General features: G+C 41.1%; 1 protein-coding gene across 9 annotated transcripts in view; it reads right to left on the bottom strand.

Moving 5' to 3' along the window:
* The window catches only part of ZMAT4 (zinc finger matrin-type 4), a 353108-nt gene that overhangs the window by 262773 nt on the left and 64372 nt on the right, over nucleotides 1-25963 (bottom strand). For all 9 annotated transcript variants that reach the window (XM_077849306.1, XM_077849307.1, XM_077849309.1 and 6 more), the window contains one exon: nucleotides 24352-24457. In XM_077849306.1, the coding sequence (XP_077705432.1) occupies nucleotides 24352-24453 (102 nt within the window). In that variant the 5' untranslated portion in view covers nucleotides 24454-24457. The remainder of the gene's footprint in view (nucleotides 1-24351; nucleotides 24458-25963) is intronic.

Below are 25963 nucleotides of genomic sequence, written 5' to 3' on the forward strand. Positions count from 1 at the left end.
AGTGGCCAGAGGACAGCCCAACAGAGGAGGTGTTTGGGTGTATGGATTTCAGATTGGTTGGTTTGTATTTGAAAAGTGGCCTCCTGAGGTCAGGGGAGGAGAGGAGGGAGGCAGGAGACCAAGACAAGGTGACTCTGGGTTGCCCAGAACAAGGGATGTCTAACCTATCCATGCAGGGCAGATGTTAAACATCAAGTTTACAGAAGCTAGAAACATGGTTAACACAGTGACCCACACAGTCACAAAGGCCATAACATTCAGAAAGGGCTTGTACTTGGTTTAACCTCTACTGCAACCATCTTGAAAATCTTAATAATTTTTGAACAACATCCTAATACGTTGCACTGTGCAGCTGGTCCTGCATGGAAGAGCAAAAGAGAATAATTTAGGGTATGTATTCCTGACTTCATACTACCTCCCTGCTAGGCCATGCTTTTCCAGTGCCTTCCTTTGTTTTGCCACCAAAGGCCACAGCTCCTGCCACCTGGCCCTCTCCAGCTGCTCTGGATCCCCCAGGTTCCAAGGACCACACAGCTCCCAGAGAGGTTTGCTACTCCTTGATAAGTCATCTTCTCAGCCAAACCTTCTGCATGCCCCTGTGTCTAGCCTGGCTGGACCCTGCCAGACCCTGAGGAAGCACAAGAGGAAGAGAGGAGGAGTGTGGATGACATCCAGAGAGCACAGGGAGAAGTGGGTTCCAAAACCATACAAAGGAATTGAAGATAGTAGCATGGAAACTAAAAGGCTCTAAAGTTCCCTGAAGGCCTCAGCCTATGAAAGTCAGTCTTTCTAAAGCAGAAGACAAAGTTTGAAAGCCAATAACCACAGAAAAGACCCTGAGAGAGTAATGCATAATTTACACAGTAATTTCAAATATACTAGCCCATCTCCCCTGATCCTTCAAGAATGCTGAGGCTCAGAGAGGCTGAGCAGCCTGCCAAGGTCACACAGGCCCCTCACGGTGGCTCAATCTCTCAGGACATTTGTTCCCATCTTCCCTCTCCTACATCCAGCTTTTAATATTTGTTGACTTGAGGCCAGGGTACCTTGCAGGATATGAAGCAGTATGTCCCACAAGGTTTTGTCTGCTTTAGATGCTACAGATGGAGAAGCCAGAGAAGGCTGGGCCTGTGACTTGGTACCTACTGGCCATCTCACCAACAAGTCACTATGAGCATCAGCTGGCATAGCTGAAAGGGTCACTGTGCAGCTGAGGGCTGACATCTCCAGGTGGAGGAGGAGGCTTCAAAATGCAGCAGTGTTGCTGCCCAGTCAAGATGTTCCAATTGTCCACTTCTTCCAGGATGAGGGAGAAGTTTCAGGCTGGGATGAGGTATTCTTGGGGTGAGACAAGTCTGGATGGGCCCTGAGAGATAATTTTATATTACTCTAATTTTATTACTTTACCTATAATAAAAATCCTGTTTCAGTTTCAATTTTCTACACTTCTGTACTTGAGCTATATCCTATGAGCATATATCCTGTGGAACCATGTTAAACTACTACCTGTAAGTGAAAAAGGTCAAATATCAGTAATTTCATATGATTCAATTTTATATTTATTTGATATTCAGGAAAAAAAATCTGGATTTAAACAAAAACTGAAAACTTAGGTCCACACAAAAATCTGCACACAGATGTTTATAGCAGCTTTATTCATAATTATCAAAATTTGGAAGCAATCAAGATGTCCTTGAGCAGGTAAGTGGATAAATAACCTGTGGTACATCCAGACGATGGAATATTAGTGCTAAAAATGAATGAGCTAACTGTGCAAAGACATCCAGGAAAATTAAATACATATTACTAAGTGAAAAAATTCTATGAGAATAAGCTATGTACTATATGTTTCCACCTATATGACATTCTGTAAAAGATATTATGGAAACAAAAAATTCAGTCATTGCCAGGGGTGGAGATAGAGTCAGGGATGAATGAGCAGAGCATAGAGAATTTTTAGGGCACTGAAAGTACTCTGGATGGGATTATAATGATGGATACATGTCCTTATGCATTTGTCCAAAGCCATGGAATGTGTAACACCATGAGAGAAGTAAATTATGGACTAGGTGGTTATGATGTGTCAGTGTAGGTTCATCCTGGGTTTAAAAACAAAAAGTCCCACTCTAATGAGATGTTGACAATGGGGGAAGGTGCGTACCTTCCTCTCAATTTTGTTATAAACCTACAACTATTCTTTAAAAAGTAGTCTTAAAAATATAGCAGGTTGCGCCATTTACCTTTTTCCTGAATTAGTCACTTTCTCCTATCAATTTTAGCAATTTTAATACAACCTAAGGGTTAAAAATCTTACCAGTAGCCACCAAGATGCCCTGCAGTAGATTAGTGGATAAACAGACTATGGTGCATCCAGACAACAGAACATTAGTCAGAGAAAACAAGAAATGAACTACCAAGCCATGAAAACACCTGGAGGAAACTTAAATGTGTATTGCTAAGAGAAAGAAGCCAATCTCAAATGACCGTATACTGTATGATTCTAACTCTCTGACATTCTGGAAAATGCAAAACTATGAAGACAGTGAAAAGGCCAGTGGATGCCCAGGGCTTAGGTGGAGGGAAAGACAAAAAGACAAACAGGTGGAGGGCACTGAGATCTGCTGCGAGGTTCTCTAATGTTGGAAACATGTTTTTACACATTTGTGAAAACCCATAGAATGTACAACACAAACAGTAAACCCTGAGGTCAACTATAGACTTTCAGTGATAAGGACGTGTCAATGTACGTTCATCAATTGTAACAGAATACCACACGAATGCAAGATGATAATAATAGAAGAAACAGTGAGGTAAGAGATTGTATAGGAATTATCTATACTCCACTCATTTTTTTTTTTGGAAACCTAAAACACCTCTGAAAAATAGTTAAAAAAAACAAAAAACAAAAACTCCACCTTGCCTTTCATCACCAGCAGAGAGAGGGGAGGACAAGAGGAGAGAGATGGAGAGAGGCTGTGTGCTTTGGGAGGGCAGCCGCAGGCTCAGTGTCTGCATGAGAGGCCCTCAAGGAGCACAGGGAAGTCCCACAGACACGCTCCATCAATTTTCCAATCTGCCTAAGGCTGACCTTTCTCTCCTAATAGCAGGACTTAACAGCTGCCTTAAAATCCTTTTGCAAATTCGCTGCTAGGACCTTCGAGCATTACACATTTTCCATTTGGGGGTGTTTCTAAAGCTCTGGTGACGTTTAATCTTATCTCCGAGTTATGTTGAAAAGTCCAACGTTTGGCAAACGTTTCAAAGTTAAATGAATGGCTCATGACAAGCTGCATCTTGACGTTTTCAAACCTGCAGTTGTCACAAGGACTGAGGCCACTTGTTTTTACCTACATCATTGTTCTGGCCCTGAAGTTCCTCAAGGTTGAGGGGTCCCCTGAGATGTGACATCTGTAACTACAATCCGTCTAGCTCCTTCTCAATACCTTCTTTAAGAAAAGTGTGATGGACCTGTCCCCCACCCCCAACACTTTTCACTATCTTGGTAGAAGCACACATTTGTGTATTTTCTGCCCCAGATCTGTACACTCCTCAAGGACAATTGGTAAGCTTCCATCCGTGGAAAACATAACATGTTTATTTCTCCCCATTCTCCTGCATTCTCATTCTGTTAAGCAGAATGTCCACTTTCACTGAAAAAAAGGAATTTCCTTTGGAATCAGTTATCTGTGGACTGAGGCAGGAGAAGTTAAAAGTCAATTTTTATTTTTAGCTTCACGAAATTATTCATACTAAACTACAGATACCACGAAATAAAATCCACTGATCTATTCATGTTGGCACATAATATGGCATGATACTAGGATACTGAAACTCACCATCTTTCTCAGGAGGTTGCGATACATTTAGGAGGGAATTACCCTCAATGAGAAAAATCTTGTTTGCACCATAATCTGAAGAGGCTCCATTGGCATTAAGAGGCATTGGGATCTTCCCTGACTGAGACACTGAGTGCTTCACAAATGTATTTTGCTCAACACACAACAACAGCACTACAGGTCTACACTATGGATCCTAACTCAAACCTGGAACACCTAGGGAGGAAATACATGCAACACTATGCTGCATTCCATAAACCATTTTACCAACCAGATGATCCCAGGCACCATCTATAAGGAGAGTCAATAGTTAGGCTTCTTCTACAGGAGTTTACTTAGGCTTTTTGCTCACTGTGGACCGACTAAAGGATGGGAGAAAGATGACTACGGCAGAAGCCACAGGCCTTCAGCAGGGTTCACTATTTGGAGCAGGAAGGCACATGGTGAAACAGTTCAGACACATACTGTCCCCCCTGCCCCTCTAACTCCCTTTCCTTATGGATGCAAGTGCTCCCACCTCAGGCGTGTCCCAATTCCACAGTCCCAGTCCCCTCCTCCTGGGGGCTCTGTCTCATCTGGGCACCAACTGGCCAGCAGTTATCACGTAAGCGGGATGCTATTGTGGGACAAGATTATATTAGTGGGGGTCGGGAACCCGGAGATGAAGTAGTAGGGAGATTCGGGGACAGCGGCAAAGGGAATCTCATCCTCCTGACAGCAGAGAAGACCGTGAAAGCTCAGAAGAGGAAGAGTAACAAATGCAGAAATACTTGGTCTCAGCTTAGAAACCCAAGGCAAAGCCATCAGAAGCCCCCTCTGGGCCTGTGCTTCCTTCCAAATCCGCTCACTAAGCTCTCATCAACAATTCCATTTTATGGTCCTGTCATAACAGTCATCATTTCCAAGACCCTTGTCCAATCATATATCTATTCTGGACTTGGCCTTGAAAGCCCTCACCTCCCGCCTGTATTTATGGCCAGGCTTCCCGTCATACCACCTGACCCGAGGCAGACCTCCATGAGTGGTCCTGGCTAACTAAAGGCTTGAACACCTCTACAGTGCATTCCTGCAAAGAGACCCTTCTACACCGACTCATAAATACACGGGTAGAAATACCACTGCATCTGCCCTATCATGCATTCAAAGAAAGAAATTGAAAGCTGCAAGGTATCCTTATAGAAACACCATGATCACCGGACCATGAGACTGCTTTTTAGTGCAATTTCTAGCCAACATAGTTAACTCTAGAATTTACAGTTACAGAAATTCGATTCAGAATCTCAGTTGTCCCTAGGCTGAGGGGAGAATCTAGTGTCACACCTGCTTCCTCCCCAGGAGCTCCCTTTTTGCTTTGACTGGCTGCCCTGATACATCAATTGGGAAACTGTTCTCATCAGTGGAGTATTGATTGAAAAGCTCAGGCTCTGGGGCTCAGAATATAAACCTTCTCCCTAGATTTATTTTATATAACCCGTTATATTAATGCTGCATATAAAAATTTCCCCATACTTTGTAATAAACATTTTCCATTCCACAAATTGCAAACCGATGGTGTCCTTGCACATCCAGAGTAATGTGGGGTATTCCATGTACATCACCACAAGTATCTTAGGGTTTTTTTTTTTCTTTTAAAGATTTTATTTATTCATTCATAATCATAATCAAAAGATATTATTCATTCATTCATTTATTCATTCATTCATATTCATTCATTCATCTCATAAGAGACACACAGAGAGAGAGAGACAGAGAGAGAGAGGCAGAGACACAGGCAGAGGGAGAAGCAGGCTCCATGCAGGGAGCCTGACGAGGGACTCGATCCCGGGTCTCCAGGATCAGGCCCTGAGCTGAAGGCGGCACCAAACCGCTGAGCCACCCGGGCTGCCCAGTGTCTTAGGGTTTATACAAGACACTGCTTACACAAGTTCTTGTCCCTTCCTATCACAAAATGAACCTGAAAAGCAAAATAAGTGCTTAAAAATACAGCTGTGACTTTTGATTTCTCCACCTTTCCTTTTTCTTTGCCCCCCACCACCTCTCCCCCCGCCACTCAGTCTTAAATAGCCACTAGGGCATGTGAGGCGATGGGGAGGTTTATGCTGTGACCCCCGTCGGTCAGAACAACCTCATTCTCTCCCCTCTGGTTGGCTTTCGGGGTGGGAGCAGCTACACGGAAATCCGAAGTCTCAGGCCCTGTTTAACCGGCCCTGGAAGCAGGTCTGAGCAGGTGTGCATCGCCGGGGAGGGGCGCCCCTGGTGGAGGCTCCAGGAGGCAGTGCTGTTGAGAAAACGGGCGACCTTGCCGCTGCCGTCCTGCCCGAAGGTCACGCCAGCCTCAATCCTCCCCACCGTTGGGCCCTGCACCAGTTACCCCGGTGGGCACTGAAAGCGGAAACAAGAACTTGGTATTCTATTCCATCTGGGGATGCTTCTTTTCGTGCCGCGTAGCACAGGAGGGAGAAAAGAAGACAAAGGATGAGTGCTTAAGTCAGCAGTTTGCAAAACAATTCACAGTTGTCCGCTCACCACAACCCTTGATCATCGTCTCAGTGGTATTTAAAAAACAAAACAAAACAAACTTTTGAAAGTGCAGACCTACAGTTCTGCCTTCAGTGCGGCTAATGAGAACGGGATCTGCTTCCCTCGGGCGCCCCCAGAGCCCCCAGACACCAGGGTGAGTGCAGGTTCCACGAGCCAGTGGCGGTTTTCACAGCCTTTCCTTCTGCCTCTTCATGGGATCCAAGCTGGGATTCTCTGCGCCTTTGGCCAAAGTCACCCTGTTTCCTCTCTTCCTTCTGGGTGGCAGGGAAGCTACGTGAAGTTCTAGGCCAAATGGAGAGCCGACCAACACCCAGGCAGGCTTAGTTTCAGTGCAAGACCTTCCACCCCACAGTCTGTCTCCTCTGGAGTTGCCCAGGTCCCTCGACCTCCACTTATGTGGCCGGGGGGGCTGGGGGGGAGCAGACACTGGGGCCCGATGGGCTCATGCTTCTTTCTCTCTGTGCTCCAGCAGAATCAACATGTGTGCCATGCCCCTGTGGCCTGCCTCCAGAGCTTTTGTGCCACCACTGGCCTGGAGTCTCCTTTCCCCGTCTCACTGCTGAAACCTTCCTCCCTCTTCAGAACCCCGCTCAGCCCTCCTCCGTGCATCCAGCCTGACAATCCCCCAAACCCTGCAGCCCGCATCCCCGAAACATAGCACCAGCTGCTGCCCAGGCATCAGAGTGGCTCTGGCCTAACACCCAGGCCAATTGTGTGCACACTCATCCCAGCCATCCAGGGGACCCAAGCAATGACCATGACCGAGAGATAGCACCATTCATCCTGTATTCCTCAGCCTTAGGCTCAGGGCCCCGCACCTACGGATAGGACAGTACATGGTTGCTGAATTGAAGGGGACACAGCTAGATTCAACTGCATCATCACCTGTCCTTAGATAAAGAAAAAGGGGAGTCTGACAGGGCCAGGCAAGGTAGTATTCGGGAAGTTTCCTAAATAGCAATAGGCATTGCAGCTAGGCAAATCACATAACTTCTTTAAACTGAAATTTCCTCAAAGGGCAAGTACAAAACCATACCTACAGATCATCAGAGTTGTTGAGAGAATAAGATGAGATTTTGCCTATGATAACTGGCACAGGGCTGGTCCTCGGTCAGTGAAACTGCTGCCATAAATAAGGTCTGGAGTGGGGAGCATACCGTGCAGGGCATCAGCTGGCCAGTCACACACTCCTCACCTGCAACATCCTCTATATTGAGACTGGTTTGTTGGTAAATACGCTAGAACTAGAAGTATTGGATGTGAGGCAAGACCCTAAGTCCAGGCCAAAGCCCCCCATGGGTGAGCTAGGTGGGAAACAGACGAGGGCCTCAAGGGTGCTACCCATCCAGGAAGAGGCAGTATCCTGACCAAGCCTTTTGTCCCCTCTAGGGCCTTGACTGCCACCCTGGTTTCACAGGAGGCCTGCAAGAGCACACAGTATACACCAAATAGCCTCTACTACAGGCCAAGGGATCAGCTCCTTGCTCATCCTCTGCCTCCTCTCAGTCTGGGCAAGTCTTCAAAGAACTTTAAATCCAAGCGTGAGCCAGGGCAGTTGTTCCCGGAAACCTGATCTGCAAGTTAATGTCTGCCACCACTCCTCAGGAAGAACTTTCTGGTGTTCTCTTCCTCCTCCCCTTGCAAATATTTATGAAACCCCACAGTGGGATATGTTCTTGCCAACCTGTGTGGCTGTGTTCCAAGGTCCTAACACCAGGCTGTTAATGTATGACAAGCCGCAGTGGGCAGGACATCTTATTTTTCAAACCCTGCTTGCAAGCCAGATGAAAAAAGATGTTCTGAAAAGCAGAAAAGAACATTTAGAACCCAATAAACATCTCTACCCCCTGACTGATTCTACCTTGAAGAGCTGCCTTGAGTTTCCATACGCTGCATAAATCTACCTTATTTTAGAGCCACGGAGGTCCCTGTTGGTGCTCCTCACAGTCCCAATCATCTCCAACTTCAGTGGGTTCTGACACAGGAAATCTTCATGGATAAAGAAGATAATGTGCACTTGCTTTCCCAAAGCAGCCCTCGGCGGAGATGAATCTTCTCTCACCTTTACTGCTGTGGCAGCTATTTCTCAACTTCACTTCCCAGGGCTCCATCCTGGGCCAACACAGTATTTCACCAGCGAACAAAACAGTGGTTAAATTATAGGCCATTCACCTTCCTCCACCCTCTGCTTCCTTCTCCACTCCGGGTTGCAGAACACATCCTACCATTCACAGGGTTTGTTTTCTTTTCCCCAGACCAAAGCCTCCTGGGCTGACTGTTCCCAGCAACTTGTCCCTGAGCGTCTACACTAGCTTCTCTCTTGTATCTGCCTATGTCCATCTCTCAGATAGATAGATAATACATGATGAATACATAGAGAATAAAGAACTCTGCTTCCCTCTCTCTCTCTCTAATATATGGACAGAGACAGATATATAGGAACAGAGATATACATGAACAGAGAGAAAAAGAATAAACAAAAAGGGAAACAGTTTTTTCTTTATTCCAAATGTACAGATTTGTCCCTTTCACCACTAGAGGTTTCCCCTGAGAGCTCTCAGAGCTCTCCTAAATGGCTTTCAGTTTGAATACACAAAAGAAAGGCAGCCAGCCACAAATTTTTCAGTATAAAAAAATTTTAAAACATCACTGACACACCTAGAAAATTAATAAATCAATTCAGTGATCATTTTAATAATATAAATCATTGCTTGACCAGCTTTGGAAATCATTGGCACAAAAGCCATTTAAAAATATTGAGCTCCTTGGGACACCTGGGTGGCTCAGAGGTTGCATGCCTGCCTTTGGCTCAGGTCGTGATCCCGGGGTCCTGGGATCCAGTACTGCATCAGGCTCCCCGCAGGGAGCCTGCTACTCCCTCTGCCTGTGTCTCTGCCTCTCTCTGTGTGTCTCTCATGAGTAAAGAAATAAAATCTTTGTAAAAAATTGAGCTCCACAAAGAAGTAATCAAATAGTGAATTTCAATATGCAATACGGTTTAAGCCAATGTTTCTCAACTATAAGCAAAAGAAGAAATTCTCAAGGATCCAATGACTCCTGCCTGAGAAACGATAACTTTTTAATCTAAAATCTTATTAAAATGTCTTTTAATTGTTATCACAGAAAAGGAGAATGTTTCATCTTTACATCCAGATGGTCAAATATACACATTAAAAATTATCATTAAAAAGTTTTTAAGTAGGGATGCCTTGGTGGCTCAGTGGTTGAGTGTCTGCCTTCAGCTCAGGTTGTGATCCCGGGGTCCTGGGACTGAGTCCCGCATTGGTCTCCCTGCATGGAGCCTGCTTCTCCCTCTGCCTGTGTCTCTGCCTCTCTCTCTCTCTCTCTCTCTGTGTCTCTGCCTCTCTCTCTCTCTCTCTCTCTCTCTCTGTCTCTCATGAATAAATAAGTAAAATCTTTTGAAAAATAAAATGAAATAAAAATACAAAGTTTTTAAGTCTAGGGGCACCTGGACTTAAAACTGGCCAGATGGCTCAGTCAGTTAAGTGTCTGAATCTTGATTTCAGCTCAGGTCATGATCTCAGGGTCATGAAATCGAACCCTGTGTTGGGCTCTGTGCTGGGAGTGGAGCCTGCTTAAGATTGTCTCTCCACAATCTCCCCATTCTAAAAAAAAAAAAAAAAAAAAGAAAAGAAAAGAAAAGAAAAAGAAGTCCAAAAGAATATGCAGAATCTCAAGATTACATCCATGTGCCCAGTTTGAGAAATCCCATTCCAAATATCTTACATATATACAGTTCTCAGAGCTACAAACTCCTAAAATTCTAGGAACCAAACAGCAAGCATCACTGTAAGCATTTTGCTTTGTTTCCCTTTCCTTCCTTCCTTCCTCCTTCCCTCCCTTTAACTCAGAGCATTACAAATGACCATTTCCTGAAGACATGGATAAGTACTTCCTTATGATTACACACAGGACAAATGTCCAAGTAAAAAAAAAAAAAAAGCAAGATTTCCTGAAGTGTGACCTTGAGCAGCCATAATTTTTAGAGCTGTGCTGCCATAATCAGGGCTTTGTTCTGTATGTGAAGCAATCACATTTCCCCTTTTTAATTATTAAATATATAATAATACATTATCTATTCTACAGACAAGACACAGGCAGCTCTTTTTATTTTTTTCACATTTCATTAAATAGAGAAGAATAAGTCAAATTGCATTTTCTTTCTAACCAAGTCATCGTAAATCTCTGTGATGAATAACACATACCTATGCTTCTTTCAGGCTGCTTACCCCTTTCTCATTTGTATGGCTGTCATTTCTGCGCCTGCCTTAACTCCCTATCCGAAATAAGTGCAATATCTTTGTCTTTTTCATCTAGGGATCCCCATAGAGGAAGCAAATGGAATCTATTATGGTACATTTACAGAGTGTAGATGTTCAAAAATATGTTGGGAGAATAAATGCAGGCAAACATCAGGGGTGTTCATCATCATGCTCCTAACTCGGAAGAAAATGTTCAGAAATAGCTGCAAGTCACCCACCTCTCAGAATCCTGTACTACTTGGCTGACCTAAATATAAGCACATTAACCAGGGTGTTCTTCTGTACACCATTGTCACAAAAACAAGCTGCAGAGACTTGCAGTTTCCCACATGAGCATTCCCAGAGGGCAGGATGAGACCTTTCTGAGTTCCAGAGTCAGTCCTAAAAGGCTGAGCATGCTGAAGGGAGGCGAACAAGTTTTACACAGGTGCTCCATCTCTTTCAAAAAATTAAAGGGATTGCCCTGGACCTTACAACCCAGCACCATTCTTTATTTTTTATTAAAAAGGGACTGTGCATCTCTGCCACATTATTATATTAACTATAAGATTACTTTTCTGAGCAAATATACACTTTGGTCTTTAAAGTGCTTGTATAGTAAACATTGCTTCTTACTCCTGTAACCAGAAAACATTTCATAAAAAATTCTAAATGCCATAAAGACCCAATGACATCAGATTAACTTCAAAACTTTGTTTCCTCTTCAACTGAATCAGAATATTGATTAGTCCATAAATATCACCACCAGTGTCTTATCTCAGGTATGCAAGCCATTCCAAAGACATTTGCGTTCTTCAAGTACTAGAGCTGAGGGATCTCATGCTTCTTTTAGAGGTCTCAACCTATTCAGCATCAGACTTTTAATTATTTCTTTCAAATGTGGTCTTGTTTTCTCACTACACACAGTCCCAAAGCAAACTGACTTAATTCCTTGCACAGTGACACAATCAGATTAAAACGACTTTTAAACCAGGAAAACCTCATTATCATATAGCTTATTACTACATGCATTTGGATAGGGTACAGGTCAAATCATGTCTCTGGATTATCTTAATTATATAGGTTGAAAAGCAGACACACGGCAATAATAGCCAAAAGGGTAGGGGTTAGTCATGTCACTAGCAAAATAAAGAGGATCCCTATGATACTTTCTTTTAAGAAAATAAAACTTTTTTTTCCCTTCAGATCAAAGGAGACTATTATGGGATCACCTGAAACAGTAAAAATTTCAATAAAGAATGTGATAGCACTTTACAAAGAAAATGTAGTAATGAAAATGCAGCTTAAGGGTGAAATTGGAAAAAAAAAGATAGCATATTTTGGCTTTTTATTACAGGATATTTAAGAGACAGCTTGGCAATAAATGTTAACATCTTTCTAATGGCTAGGAATGCAGTTGTATAAAGCTGAAAACTCACCTTGACTTATTGACACAGCAGAGTTTTAAGTTACATTGCTCATCCCCAGAGGAAATGCACCACACTGCAAAAAAAAGTGCTTAGCCTTACTCAATAAATGGAGGTAGGTGTGAGCTACTGTTACACAGCCACATTAGGCATTTTGACCCAGGGGAGGCAGATGGAAGGGGTAAGCAAACCAGGAGTGAGGCAGGAAAAGAGGCAACAATGTATAAAATAAAACAAAACAAAAATATAAACAAAAACAAATCCTGGTATGCCCCACTAGGTTCAAATACAGTGAAAGAAATTAAAATCATGGCCCTCGCCTTCAAAATGACTACAGTTTAGTTGAAGAGCAATAATTAAACCTTAGCAAAAGATAAGAATACATATATTATTAAGAACTAAATACCACAACAATCATATGCGTGTTCATGTGTTATATATTACATTTTTCTGAAATTTTAATATAGAAATTGGCTTCAATGGAGTAAGTGCATAGATATTCCTGCTACAATGACCCAATACTATAAAGATACCAATTATCTTCAAGTTAATTCTTACATCTGATGGAATTCCAATACAAATTTCAACTGAATTTGTGAATTTGCTCAAGCATTTACATGAACAACAAAATTACACACTGTATAAATAGCTAAGTCACCTCTGCAACAGAAGAGGAAAGAGATATGACTTGTCACTCTCAGATATTACAACATAATTCTAAGGGATGGAAATTAAGTACAGCATGGGCTGGCCCAGATAAAAACAAATAGAACTATAGAACAGTATAAAAAGGTCTGATTTAGGGTCAAGTACCTGAAGAAAATTAACATATGATAAAGGTGCCACCACAAATCATGAGAAAGAAAGAGATGTAGGTGGTGGTAGGAAAACGGGTGAACTAGACACAGGAAAATCACTGTGGATTCCTACCTCATACAATATATAATTGTAGGCTCCAAATAGAGTTAAAGAAATGAATACAAACAATAGAAGTGTCAAATTAATAGAAGCTGGTATATTTCATGATTCTATCAATGAGAAGAACTTCTTAAAGTATAAGGCAAAAAGTCTGTTGAATTTATCACATAAAAATTGACAAGATTACCAAACAAAATTAACAAAGGGCGTCATGAATACTTTTAATAAGATGACTGAACAGAAGATATTTACAATGCCTAAATCCAACAAGGGATATATGAAGAAATCAAACAGAAAAATACTAGAATACTAATAGAAAAATTGACACAAGATATAAATAGAAATCACAGAAAAAGGAAAACAAAGACTAATAAATATACACAAAGTTGTTCAGACTTCATAGTAATTAGAGAAAGACAATTTAAAATAACAAGACATCAAATATCAAGCAGATTAAGAAAAAAATGGAAAACTGAACAGCTGAAAGAAAAAAAAAAAGGCAGAAACATGAATATGGGACCCCTGATGTACCAATTCGCTACCAAGCAAGGCTTAGATAAGTAATAATATGACTTCTGATGCACAAGGTCTACGCTTGCCTATATATCTATCTCATATAAATTCCCACACAGGTTCTTCAGGAAACTTGTCTAAGGATGTTTGTCACAGCATTGCTTGGGTGAGCGGGGCACCAGAAGCAATCTAATTCCTGAAGGAATGGGAAAACAAAATATGATAAATGGAATGTTGTACAGCATTAGGAGCAAGACATTTGACATCGTGTAGGAACATGAATGGTCCTAGAAATACATTGCTCACTGAAATAGCAAGATAAGGATGAGATTCACATCACAATGTCATTTGTATACATTAAAAATACATGCCTATGCCGTGCATAATGACTTCCTTCCAAAAAGCACACTATAGAAAGGGAGAAAAAGAGTAAATTTACAGTGGATTAACTTGACAAACACTACCTTGAGCTAGAAGATCATGGTGAACATTCAGAGTGGTAAGTCATATTGATGATATACCTTTAATATGATGGAATAAGAATGGTGCTTTACCTCTGAGATTTTCCTCACCAAGAACCTAGAACCCCAAACTGGTTATGAGGAAAACATCAAAAAATCTCCACTGGGTGTCATTCAACTAAATATCTGACCAGAAGTCCTCAAAATTATTGAGGCCATCAAAAACAAGGAAAAGCTGAGACCCTGTCAGCCTACGAGAGCCTAAGGAGACATGGTAGCTAAATGTAATGTGCAATCCTGGATGGGATCCTGGAACAGAAAAGGGACATTTGGTAAAAACCTAGGGAAATCTAAATAAAGTATGGATTTCACACTTTACAATGTGTGTTACATAATAAGAAGAATAATGTATCAATATTGGTTCAGTAGCCATTACAAATGTGCCATAGTAATGCAAGATGTTAATAATGGGGGAAACTGGGTCAGGGTATATAGAAATACTCTGTATTTGCAATTTTTCTGTAAATCTAAGCTAATCGGAAATAAAAATTAAAGTATACATGCCCACACTGCAATACATATTTTAAAGAACATATACAAATAAAGAACATGTCAAACCTAATAAAATAGTTACCTGTGGGGATGGGCATGAGGAGTGGAAATAAAACGAAAGAAGACTGAATCTTCTCATGTTACAGAAGAAGGAGCTAAAATCTAGAAGGGTTAAGTTACTTTGTTAAGCCTGTACTTAAAACACAGGCCTTCTGACCTTGAGTAGACCAGAAGTTCTTTTAATAACTCAGCCCTACTTTGCCTGCTCTGAGGATAAGCTGAGAGTGAATTTATTCCATGGACAGAAAACAGAGTTTAGCAGGTGAGTCAAAAGGGAGCATGAACTTTTTCATGAAGTGAAAAAGATGAAGACATCACTCTGGGGCTCTCAAGCAAATCACAGCATCCCAGTGGACTCCTAGGTTAAACACAGGGGCTGGCTTTAGGGCCATGGAACACTGGGGAATGAGATAAAGAGGCACTGTTCAGGCAAAACCTGGAGAAGCTTAGTTTCCAGAACTTATCTGCAATAACTGATTAGCTATAAAGAATTAATGAAAACAAGAAGTTACTAGGATTTCTTGGATCGGAAAGTAGGGCAACGTTTCAGGTCAGAGGTAAGTTTGCAACTGTGAGGCCAGAACCGGTCCTCTAGAAGCCTAGAGGAGGAAGATTGGTAGCAGATAGAAAAGAGTTTTGTTCCGTTTTTCCTATTTTCTTAGTAAAATCTAAAAACTCTCAAACTGCCTGCAGTTCTTTAAGGTGAAGGAAGGGCTGTTTCCATATCTGAATCAGTAGAGTGGACATAGGAGCCTTTTTGGCAGCTGGCATAATGGTGGCCTCCCAGAGATCAAATATACCTGAAGGATTGAGCAAGAAGACAGGAGCAGTAGGCACAGGAGAGTGGCATGTGTACTTCCCAATAAGGTGCACTTATGTCCTTTATAGGATTCTCAGAAAAAAGGATGTAAATCAAAACTAGAAAAATTCTACCCCAAATTAACTCATCTTAGAAAACGCCTAAAGAAACTAATTAAATTATCAAATCACAGAGAAGGAGGAAAGCATGCTGTCCTCAACACCTTCTCCCATCATCAGAAGAAATGTAGAAAAGACACATGGCTTAGATCAACACTCAAGCCCACTTACTTAGGTCATTAGCCTTTAAGAATCTTCTGTCTGCTAATATCTTAGGAAAAAAAAAAATCAACAAACCCAGATGGCTTAGTGATGAGGAGGTTAGGAATTCATATGTTTTCAAGTGAATGCTGGGAATGGAAAGCTGAAAGAAAAATTGTCACTGTTAATAACCAACCAGCACGGGCTGGGATCAGAAAATCAACAGACACGTGCCTCACTCAATGAGTGTTCAGTGAGAAAGTCTTTTTTTTTCTACTGGTTTTTATCAGTGCTACCAAGGAGTTATCAGTCAATTCAGTAAATATATCCTTATGAATTATGATAATTTATATAAGGAGATCTATGCCACAATTAAAACAAATAAAAAATGGAGGATCTAGCATGTTGTCATTTTCAGAAAATATTTCAAAGGAAAAATTAAGTTGCATCTATATGCACAGAAAATTTCAAAGGAAATTGGTCACATTCTTTTCATCTGAGTATAACTGGGGAGCTGAGGAATAGGTGGGAGACTTTTCACATTACACACACTTTCACGCTTCTTGAATTTTGAATCACGTGAATTTACTGCCGCTGCCAAAAAGGAACAAAATGCTAAAATAAAAAGATTAAATATTTATATACTTATACCCTACTATTTTCATCAAAGACTATAACAGATCAAGTTATATCTACATCTAATGCAAGAGAACAAAATAAATAATTGAGAGATACAGATTTAAAATAAAACAGGGTAAAGAAAATGATAGTATCCAGAGGTAAAAGTGAGTATAATAAAATCCTGCATAGAACTTTGTCTAGTTGCTGGACATGGCCATGAATTTGGTGGCGAAAGCAAATCAGGAAACAAGATCAGAGTCGAGTGCCAATAATAACCTAGCCTCTCAGCAGAGGAATGACCTTTCTTATAAGGGAGAGCACATGGAAATCTCTCTCAAACATCCAAAAGATGCTGTGATACCATATATGTGTCCTCACCTTCGGCACACACTTTGATCCCTGCCGGGGGTTGCTCCCAGACCACCAGAGTGTGGGAAGTGCAGCCTGAAGTGAAGTCTGAAGGCCACAGAGCTCAAGGCCTGGGGGACTAGTTGCCTAAGCCCAAAAAGGTGGAACAGAGAAGAAATCCTTCATGTCAGACATGCCACTCAGTACACAGGCCCCAAATTCCAACTGGAAAATCTCTGTGTTGACCAATTAAGTCAGAGGAATTAGAGAGAAAATTCTAATTTGATAGCATATTATTCCCTTGTCTTTTAGACAAAAAATGTGTTTGCTTCTGTTTCCTATAGAGCACTGTAATGAATAGACATCATCTTCATAGAGGCCCCCAGACACTTGATTTCCAGAATTGTTCATGTTTCTTTATCAAGCACACTCCCTTTGGGATGCACGGGTAGTCCTCTCTTTCTATGTCTTCTCCACCTCCACCTCATTGCCAATATCCCCCAAACAGGTCCTAATCACCACGTGCCCTGTAGTCTCTGCCACACACACATAGTGCGCAGACACAATGCTATGTGCTCACCGAACTGGTTCCATTTTCTTCCTGGGCACATAGCTTACCCCATTTCCCAGCCTCTCATACAGTCAGAAGAAGACACAATTGAGTTCTGGCTCGTGGAATGTGTGTGGACATAATGCCTCTTCTGGGCCTGGCCCCCCAAAATGTCCTGCACAAATCACCCGCCCATCAGTGGTGATTGCCCATCAGTGCCCTAGGTGCCAGCTGGATCTTGATCATCAGGGCACTATCAGGAGCAAAGATGGTGGAACCTCTATTAGCTTGAGTCTTAAATGATTATGCAGCACAAAATCCCCCTCTGGAAACCCACAATGGGCTATAATGTGAGTAATAAATAATTTTTACTTCTTTGTTTATTACTACATTTAGCCTACTTGTCCAACATAGAAATTGAGGTTTTCCTATAATAGAAACTGTAAATATTTGACAGTGACTTAGATTAGATGGGTGATAAGTGGCAGGGAGGGGACAAAGCAACATGTCCAGGATATATAGTGATAAAGCACTGGCAAAACTATTGACTACAACACCATGGAAGGTAGGTCACCTGCCTATTGAGCTTACCATTCTAGGGGAATTAGATGATTCTGTGCTAGGAGATGGTTATAGTTCTAAAAGAACCAAAAGAGGATGGAGAAGTATAACACTTGGTATTTGTTGTTTGCTACTAATTGTCTACTATTGATTGTTGGTCAGGCTTTTGCAAAAGAATCAAAAAACCCTAAGAACTGGAATGTGTAACTGGCACATTAGCAGATAGAAATAAAAAAGGAGAGTCGTTCCAGAAATCTGGGACTTAGTTAGAAAAGTCATTTGCTAATTGCTTCCAGTAACTAAAAATGAAAGATATCACAGTAAAAGACATTGTATGCTGAAGACCCAGTGAGACTTCTCAGTTGTGCATTGTGACTAAAGATTTTAGCAAAAAAATGGATTAAGGATGTGATCTTTCCACCTATTTTTAGGTAATCTGAAGATGGCTGCCATTAAACTGAAAAATAGAGAGAGACACAGAGATGAGGAAGCAATAAAATAAACAAGCAGCCTTGAAATTGTGTCTGGTAAAGAACTGTATGGTGACAACACATGAAGCTTTCTGAAAAAAAGTAAATCAGAAGCCTTCTATATTACTGAGAGAATTGTATTACAAAAGCAATTATTACTTTGAATTGGAAAAGGTTTGAGTATTCTGTATGCCTTAAATCTGGAAGAAAGTGGGCTATGAATGCTGGCAGTCCCCAAGGAAAATGTAGGACCCAAGACCCACTTCAGATGTGGCAAGGACGATGGACAGGGAAGAATTGTGGAGGGCAGAACCAGGTCTCATTAAGAAAAATGAACGAGAAAGTCCCTCTCACAGAGGAAGATGAGAATCTATTCGGGGAACTTCCCCTGCTCCCTGAAAAGAGGAACTTCCTAATGCCTGCCCTGTAGGATGCCAAATTTGCTATACGCCAGTGATTACTCTCGGTCTTCTTTTCCTCCTTTTTCTGAATAAGAAATATTACCACTGCCATCACCACTCTAAAGGAGGAGAGGTTAACATTTCTGTGTTGCTCACAAGCTGTGGGACCAAGAAGAATCACATCCACATCTCATGGAGAGACCCACTCCCTTCCTAGAGACCCTGAAATTTGAGCTGGACAAAGTAACTGGGTAGGGCTTGAGCATGTTTCTGTGGAGGAGGGACGTGTACTCTATGTGCTAAAAGAAAAAAAGGAATAGATTTTTGGTGATCATCTCCTGTGGCAGAGATGATCCTATGTGTTTGTTGACCCATTTCATTTTCCTGCACATATAAACTATTTTTTCCAACCTCCCCTGAAGCTACAGGGGATCAGGGACCATCTGATTGAGTTCTAGGCAGTGGAATGCAGCCTGGTTCCTAAAATCCCCTAAGCGATGTCATATCTTCTCAGCAAATGAGTACTCATGCTGCAGGGCATACTCTACCTACCCTTAATCAATGTACATTAAGCACACACCATCTGACAATGGTTCTTAGCCAACCTGTAAGTTGCCCAGAGCTGAGTGTATTCTTCAGCCTATTGTTGCTTGTTTCATTAGGCCTCTCTATTAACCATTTTTTTGGTATTCCAGTGAACTATTTTGACTAGTAATAATCGGTAAAAGATAAAATGACTGGACTTGCTGGAATAAAACAACAGAAAAATATAAGAATACGTAGAAACTTTACAGAAGCTCAAGAATCTTCAAAGAAATGATCAAGAAACAGAGGTAAAGACTATTAGGCATTGGGGAATAGGTTGAAGTCCTCTGACATCACAAAGGGTAAGAAGAATAGCTTTAGCCTCGACAGATGAGCCAATAATTGTATTAACAGCATCTGGGAAAAATTAAGCATGTCATGACTTTAAGAGATTTGGAAAGACTGAAAGAATGATTCTCAATGTACAGTGCAGAGAAGCACCTCCACAGGAACCCTGCCATAAAGATCTTTTATTGTCCTCCCCCAGTTAGCATTCACATCTCCAGGAGCATATTACCTGCAATGCCCAGGATGGCTGCTGACCCAGTGCACCCTGACACAACTCCAGTGCGGTGAGAACCCATGGGCTGCAGAAACAGAACATGATACTGACCAATGACTCTCAGACATGGGAGAGGAGTTGTCCAGCCTGCATGCATATTCAGACAATTAGAAAAAAAAAAAAGGGGAAAAGCAAAGTCAAGAAGGTGTGAGAGATGAACAGAGAAGTCATTAAAGGCAATGGTAATACAGAAAATCAGGCTGCTTCAATCAGCACATATTAGGAACCTCAGTTATCACCTTGTTGTGTCTAGCCCCAAAGCACTTACATCCCATCTACTACCAGACTTATAGAGACCAGAAAATTGTCCTTTAGCTATTCCCCTGGATTAAAAAGAAGCTAGGGAAGGCCAAAGTTCTGTTGGAAGACAATCAAAACAAGAGAAACAGGAAAAATCAGTTTCAGCAAGCCTCTATAGGCCCTATGAGCCTGCTGCTTCCCTGACTAGAGAACAATCCTGGACTCCGCCACTCATGAGTGGCTTAATGGGGTTCATTTGTCAGGACTGACATTACCTCAAGATTCAGAAATGTTTGAAGAGTTTTTCATCAGTGTAGAGAACCATCTTTCCTATAACTACAAAACCATCACCTATACCTTGAGGCCAGCTCCCTGACTCCCAAGTTATACCAATACCTCTCCTGCCCAGCCATCAGTGCTTCCACTAAACTTGACCCATTGCATCCCTCCTCCAGCCCCCAACCTCAGCCTCTTCATCAACCTACAACCCACAAGAACAACAACCATGGACTGAATTCTAGGGTAGGTGCTATAGAAATAAATGAAGAAACTTAATGCACGACTCTTGCCTACCCTCAGGAAGCTTACAATCTTGTTTGAAGGTGCCAGAACACTTGAGCCACTGATTTTGCAATGAACAATTAATTGCATACATGGCACAGCAACACAAGAGATATTAGCATTCCCAGGAAGGGGTAAGTAGCTGAGACTGGCACATTTATGCTGACTTCACTGGGCCTGCCTGACAAGAGTTCTCTCTTTCCTCCTAGATCACTCATTCATATTTTTTCTTTAGCTTTACTTAAAAAAGAAAAATTTCTGTCCTTTTGGTTTCTATACAAATCTTCTTTTTCCTACATGCCAGAAAACCACTCCTTCACTCATGTAAGAAATTCTCTCTTTTTTGCAGAAAATGATTCTTTAGCCACTTAAAACTATGACAAACTACTCAAATGAACTCACTGGGAAACTATTCCTAACCTCTATATATTCAGGCATGTTGAAAGGCACATGTGAAAGCTTTCTCTTCCCCTCTGTCTATACCTACTTGTTCGATTGACTCGGTGAGCAGAGACAACATCTAATTGTATTTTCCACCAAAACATTAACATGTTATTAATGCTTAGCAAGTAAGAAAAATAATAATGCCTTTATATTCCCCATTTTTTCCACTTTAGGATTTCATATGCAGAAAGAGATTTTAAAAAATAAAACCTGAAGGGTTTGGTCCATTAGACATATATTAGGTTTTTCTGTCCTCCTATACAAAGGTTCAGCCTTTTAAATGGAGCATGCAGCTATTAAGCATTAACCCATCTGTTCTGTTTCTCTTTTTTACTTCAAAAGACTGGCATACTAGTCTCAAAGCAAAAGTTGTACGAACGCTGCTCTTTTCCCAACAATGCAGCTTGACCACCACCAAGGGACTGCTACTCAGAAATGCTTGATTACACTGTTAAGTTCCCAAATGCTTAAGAGCCACACAAGAGTACAAAGTCCCCTTTCCTTTACATTCTGCCCTCAAAACACCCCTAACATACTACTGTGCACCTCGTTTCCTGAACACAAATCCTCCCTCCAGCCAACCCTGCCTCCCCAATGCTCCTTGAAGCCCTACTTGGAGATTCTAAGACTTCTCATTCCAACAGCCCTAAAATGTAACCCATCTACCAAGGACTAGATAATTCATGACAATCCCAACACATCTTTCTTGACCATAATAACTCTGAGTGGTGACACACTCTTTAGAATTTGGAATATGAAAATATCTAAAAAGTTAACAGCATGATGCAGCATATGTCAGAAAGTCAAATGGACAGAAGAATCAACACTTGTGAGATCACATCAGGTGAGTACCTCCTTAGGGGCAGGTAGGACTCTACAGATCACGTTCTCAGGATCACACATGTATTTATACCACACTGAACTACCTATGGCTCTTCCTCCCAGCAAAGTTTATGAGCTTCTTGAGGGCAGAGACTAGTTCTCACACAGCTTCAGAATCCCCTGCAATAACTAACACTAATAGTGCTGGACATGCAAAAAGGACACAGCGGATTCTTTTTGATTTGTCCCGTAGGGAAGCTGGGAATATTTTCTAGTTGAGTAAAATCAAGTTAAAGCAATACATCAGTGATAGAGCATTGAGACTCAGTGTGACAATATTTTCAATGAATTGAATGGGATTTCAGACTCCTAGAGACCCACTCTTCATGCAATTTCAGCAGAGAGAGTGTATGTGGAAGGAGGGGGCAAATGAATAGGATCAGGCTATCAGTTCTCCAATGGCCTTCAAAATCATCTGATGGAAGCCCTCTTGTTAGAGATGAAGAAGTACCTGAAGAAGCCTCCCGACAGAAGCTAGAAGACTAGAGATCTCATGAGATATGAGCCCTGTTCACATCCCCAGCTGCTTTACAGAAAGAGCACACGTGTTGTTTGTCTGTGAAAGAAGTGCCCCACCTCTGCCTGGAAGAAGGGAGTGAAACATCATTCAGAGCCCCCATCCATGCTTAATGGCAATGCATTTAATGTTGTTTTGATGATGTGTAACACTGTTAATTGCAGATCTATTGTAATTGCTTTCTTTTCCCTATCCCATCTATGCTACATGCAACAAATAATAACACATTCTCTAAACAATTTAATTATGCCACAGCAAGGATACAGAGTAGTAACAGGAAAACTTGAGTTCAAATAACTAAATTCTTAATTGAGCAGCTAAGAGCTTTTTCTTTTTTTTAATAAATTGTTTTCAATTTTCTGACATTCCTTTTCTAGTTCAGGTAACAATAAAGCAGTGCTGGACTGTGCCATCAGGATATTTTTGTAGACAAATGCTAAATGCACATCTGTGAAGTGCAGGCACTTTTCCAGGAATTATGGAAGATCAAATGAATAAAGCTCTCTTTCTGTCCTCAAGAATCTAGTAAGATGATTACAAACGAACAAAAAAATCTAATAAAGGGAGAACATAAAGGGCTAATAGGAAGCTATGGAATGTGAGAGCAGGAACATATTCCCTGATTCTTCTTCACTGGGGAAATCATATTAATAAAACCATGTGTGTTTACAAAGCAATATACACAGAAATTAGAAAGTTCTTAACTTCAAAAGATGGTTATCTTCCATTTTAGATAATTCTTTTAAGTTCACATTTACTTCTAACATTTGAGTGCCTACTGACAAAAAAATATGCTAACTTTTTTCACAGATTCTGATTTCTAAAAGTTTTCTCAGAAGAGCAAGTTTTATTTGCCTTCATCAGAATATTGCTGCAATGGAGTTAATAGTGAAAAGCAATATAATTTTGTATGTTACACCACACTTTATCACTTCCAAAGCATTTTCACAAATACTATTTTAAGAGGTCTCATTTGGTCACCACAAAATCCTGAGAAGCACACAGGGTCAGTTTATTGTGTTTCTGGGCGTGTACGTGTACATGTTAATATTGTTTCCTTCATTGTGCACAGAGGAACTGCAGGCTCAGAGATGTCTGGTGAGTGACAGTGACAACTGGCATTTGTCAGACTTGTCAGACAAAAAGAAAATTGCTGGCTAAGCCCTCCAATCTAAAATTACTCACAAGTTATTACACTTGAAAACTCATGTTCCCACTGGTATATGTTCTCTACAAAAGCGAATATGCTCTGGGCATCACTCAGCTTCTGGGGCTCCCCCAGCTTCCCATTGTATCCATGCGCAGCACCTTGTCCTCCTCCCCCATCCCCCCAACAGACATTGGCAACCTCTCGTCTCTCATTCTCTGTTCTCAAAAGAAGATGGAAAGGCAGCCATTTATTTGTGTGCCCATCCTAAAGAGCCAGAGCCACTGAATTATGTCCCTTACGAATATTCGGATTTTAAACTTTGTTTTAACTTTATGGGGGAAGTCTTTATGCTGATAAACACATTTAGGCCAGCAGCCATCACGTAGAAGGAACTTGGTGCTGATTCACTGATGTTGCCACATCTCTCCGAACAGTGATTCACAAAAGGCCTCTTGAGCTTATATCCAGGGTCACAGAAGAAAAGAGAAGCTGCCACTAATGCATCCTGCCCTGTTGTCCCTGAAAGGAACTTCAGGGGATGAGCAATGACAGATTTAACAAGTAGAGAAAGCCCACTGAGTCCCCAGTGGCTGAAGTACAAAAAAAAAAAAAAACCAGAATCTAGGAAGTAGCCAGAGCCAGAGACTGATGTCCGGAAGCCTCAACTCCAATCCTGCACATGAACATTTGCCCCAGCCTGTTCTCACACCGTAAATGCTCCAGGCCTCTGGCCCTGGAAACCTTCCTCGAGACCTCGAGAAAAGGAGCTGTCCTCAAGTCCGCATTCCTCTTTCTTCCACTGAAACACCGAGTGGGAAAGCCGTCCTTACCTCGTAATGAGCCACGCGCTGAGATTCGGATATCAGTTGTGCACTGCACACCTTGCAGTAACTGTCTGTAAATAAATCCTGATCGATATCGGAGGACTTCATCAGGCTAAAGGAGAATCAACAGAAAAGAAAAATGAGTCCACTGCTTTGATGTTTATGCAGGACATTAACTGCATGAAAAAGCCAGGAGCAGGGTAACAGACCCCATGATGCTAGCAGTGGGGGAGACCTCCCTATCACCTAAGGTGATACCATGTCAGTTAACCACAGCAAGTATAGACTTTATGATTTTTCCATAAGTGCCCATACCCTACAAAACAGAAGTGCACCTTTAGTTTTCTCTTTTTGACAAATCAGATTTATATCTGTAATGCACTGCTAAGGATTTATGTGAGAGGAAGCTTTCATACATGATTTATATTAACAAAATATTTTAAGCATTCAATATATGCAATGTAAGAAAAAGACTGAATGAATCTTGATACATCCACAAACTAGAATACAACACACCTCCTAAATCCAAACTCAAATCAAACTCTTCTTTAAAAGAACATTTAAAGAAATAGGAAAAACTTTACCATTAACAACACAAGGGTTTACAAATCAGTACATACAGTATGATACTAAATTTGTTTATATGTATTAAATTTAAGTTATATGCATACATTATATGTATACATGTTTATACATATTAAATTTAAATTTAATTTGTTTATATGTATTAAATTTGTATAGTGCATAGAGTTTTAACAGAGTATTAATAGCAGTTACTTTTCAAAGATTTTAAGGTAATGAGTTACATAATTATGTTTATTGTTTTATTTTCTAAAATAAACATGTTGCTTTTATAATACATGGAAACAAGTTAGCTTTGTTCAGAAACTTATAAGCAATATAAAATTTAGTTTTGAGCTCAGTAACTATACTTACAGAATTAAAAAATAAAATCAGTTCAACTATAACTTTTCTTGCAAGCGTATACCTTGTAAAGAGAGGAGCCTGTTCATCATTCATGCTGACTTTTCCACATTTAGGGTTACTGATATTCATAAAAGCCACCTCCATCATTCCACACTGCAATTAAGCCCACAAAGGTAAATAAACATATCATCAAATTCCAAAACCTGAACCAAAATGCAGCCAAGAGTCTCAAGCTGGTGAAAGTGATCTGTCACAAAGGTGTTTCATAGCATCTGAACCGTAATGTTGCCACTGTAGAAACACACACCAGAGCATCAGAATGCTTTCCTCCAATCCACAAACTCTCATTTTACCTCCTACCAGCCAGGTAAAAACTAAGGATTCCGCCAGACAGCATACATATGGAGAGGCAAATGAATTTCAGACAACAGGGATGTGGTGGGAAGCTTGGAGTTCATCCTGCTCCCACGCCCTCATTTCATATGTGAGACTGTTTAAGTCACACCGTCAATTATTGGCATGGCCATGTATGCGGCCTGGTTTGCATGATTCCAATTTCCACATTCCAAATCCATCTCAGGTCTCATGCTATTTGCCAGCCGTGTGATGTTAGATGAGTCACTAAACCCTCTAGGTAGTTTCCTCCTACACAAATTAAGATAAAATATTAGCCATGCCTTTTTAGAGAATT

Source organism: Canis aureus, chromosome 15 (genome assembly GCF_053574225.1).
Source record: "Canis aureus isolate CA01 chromosome 15, VMU_Caureus_v.1.0, whole genome shotgun sequence".
In the NCBI taxonomy this organism is placed as follows: domain Eukaryota; kingdom Metazoa; phylum Chordata; class Mammalia; order Carnivora; family Canidae; genus Canis; species Canis aureus.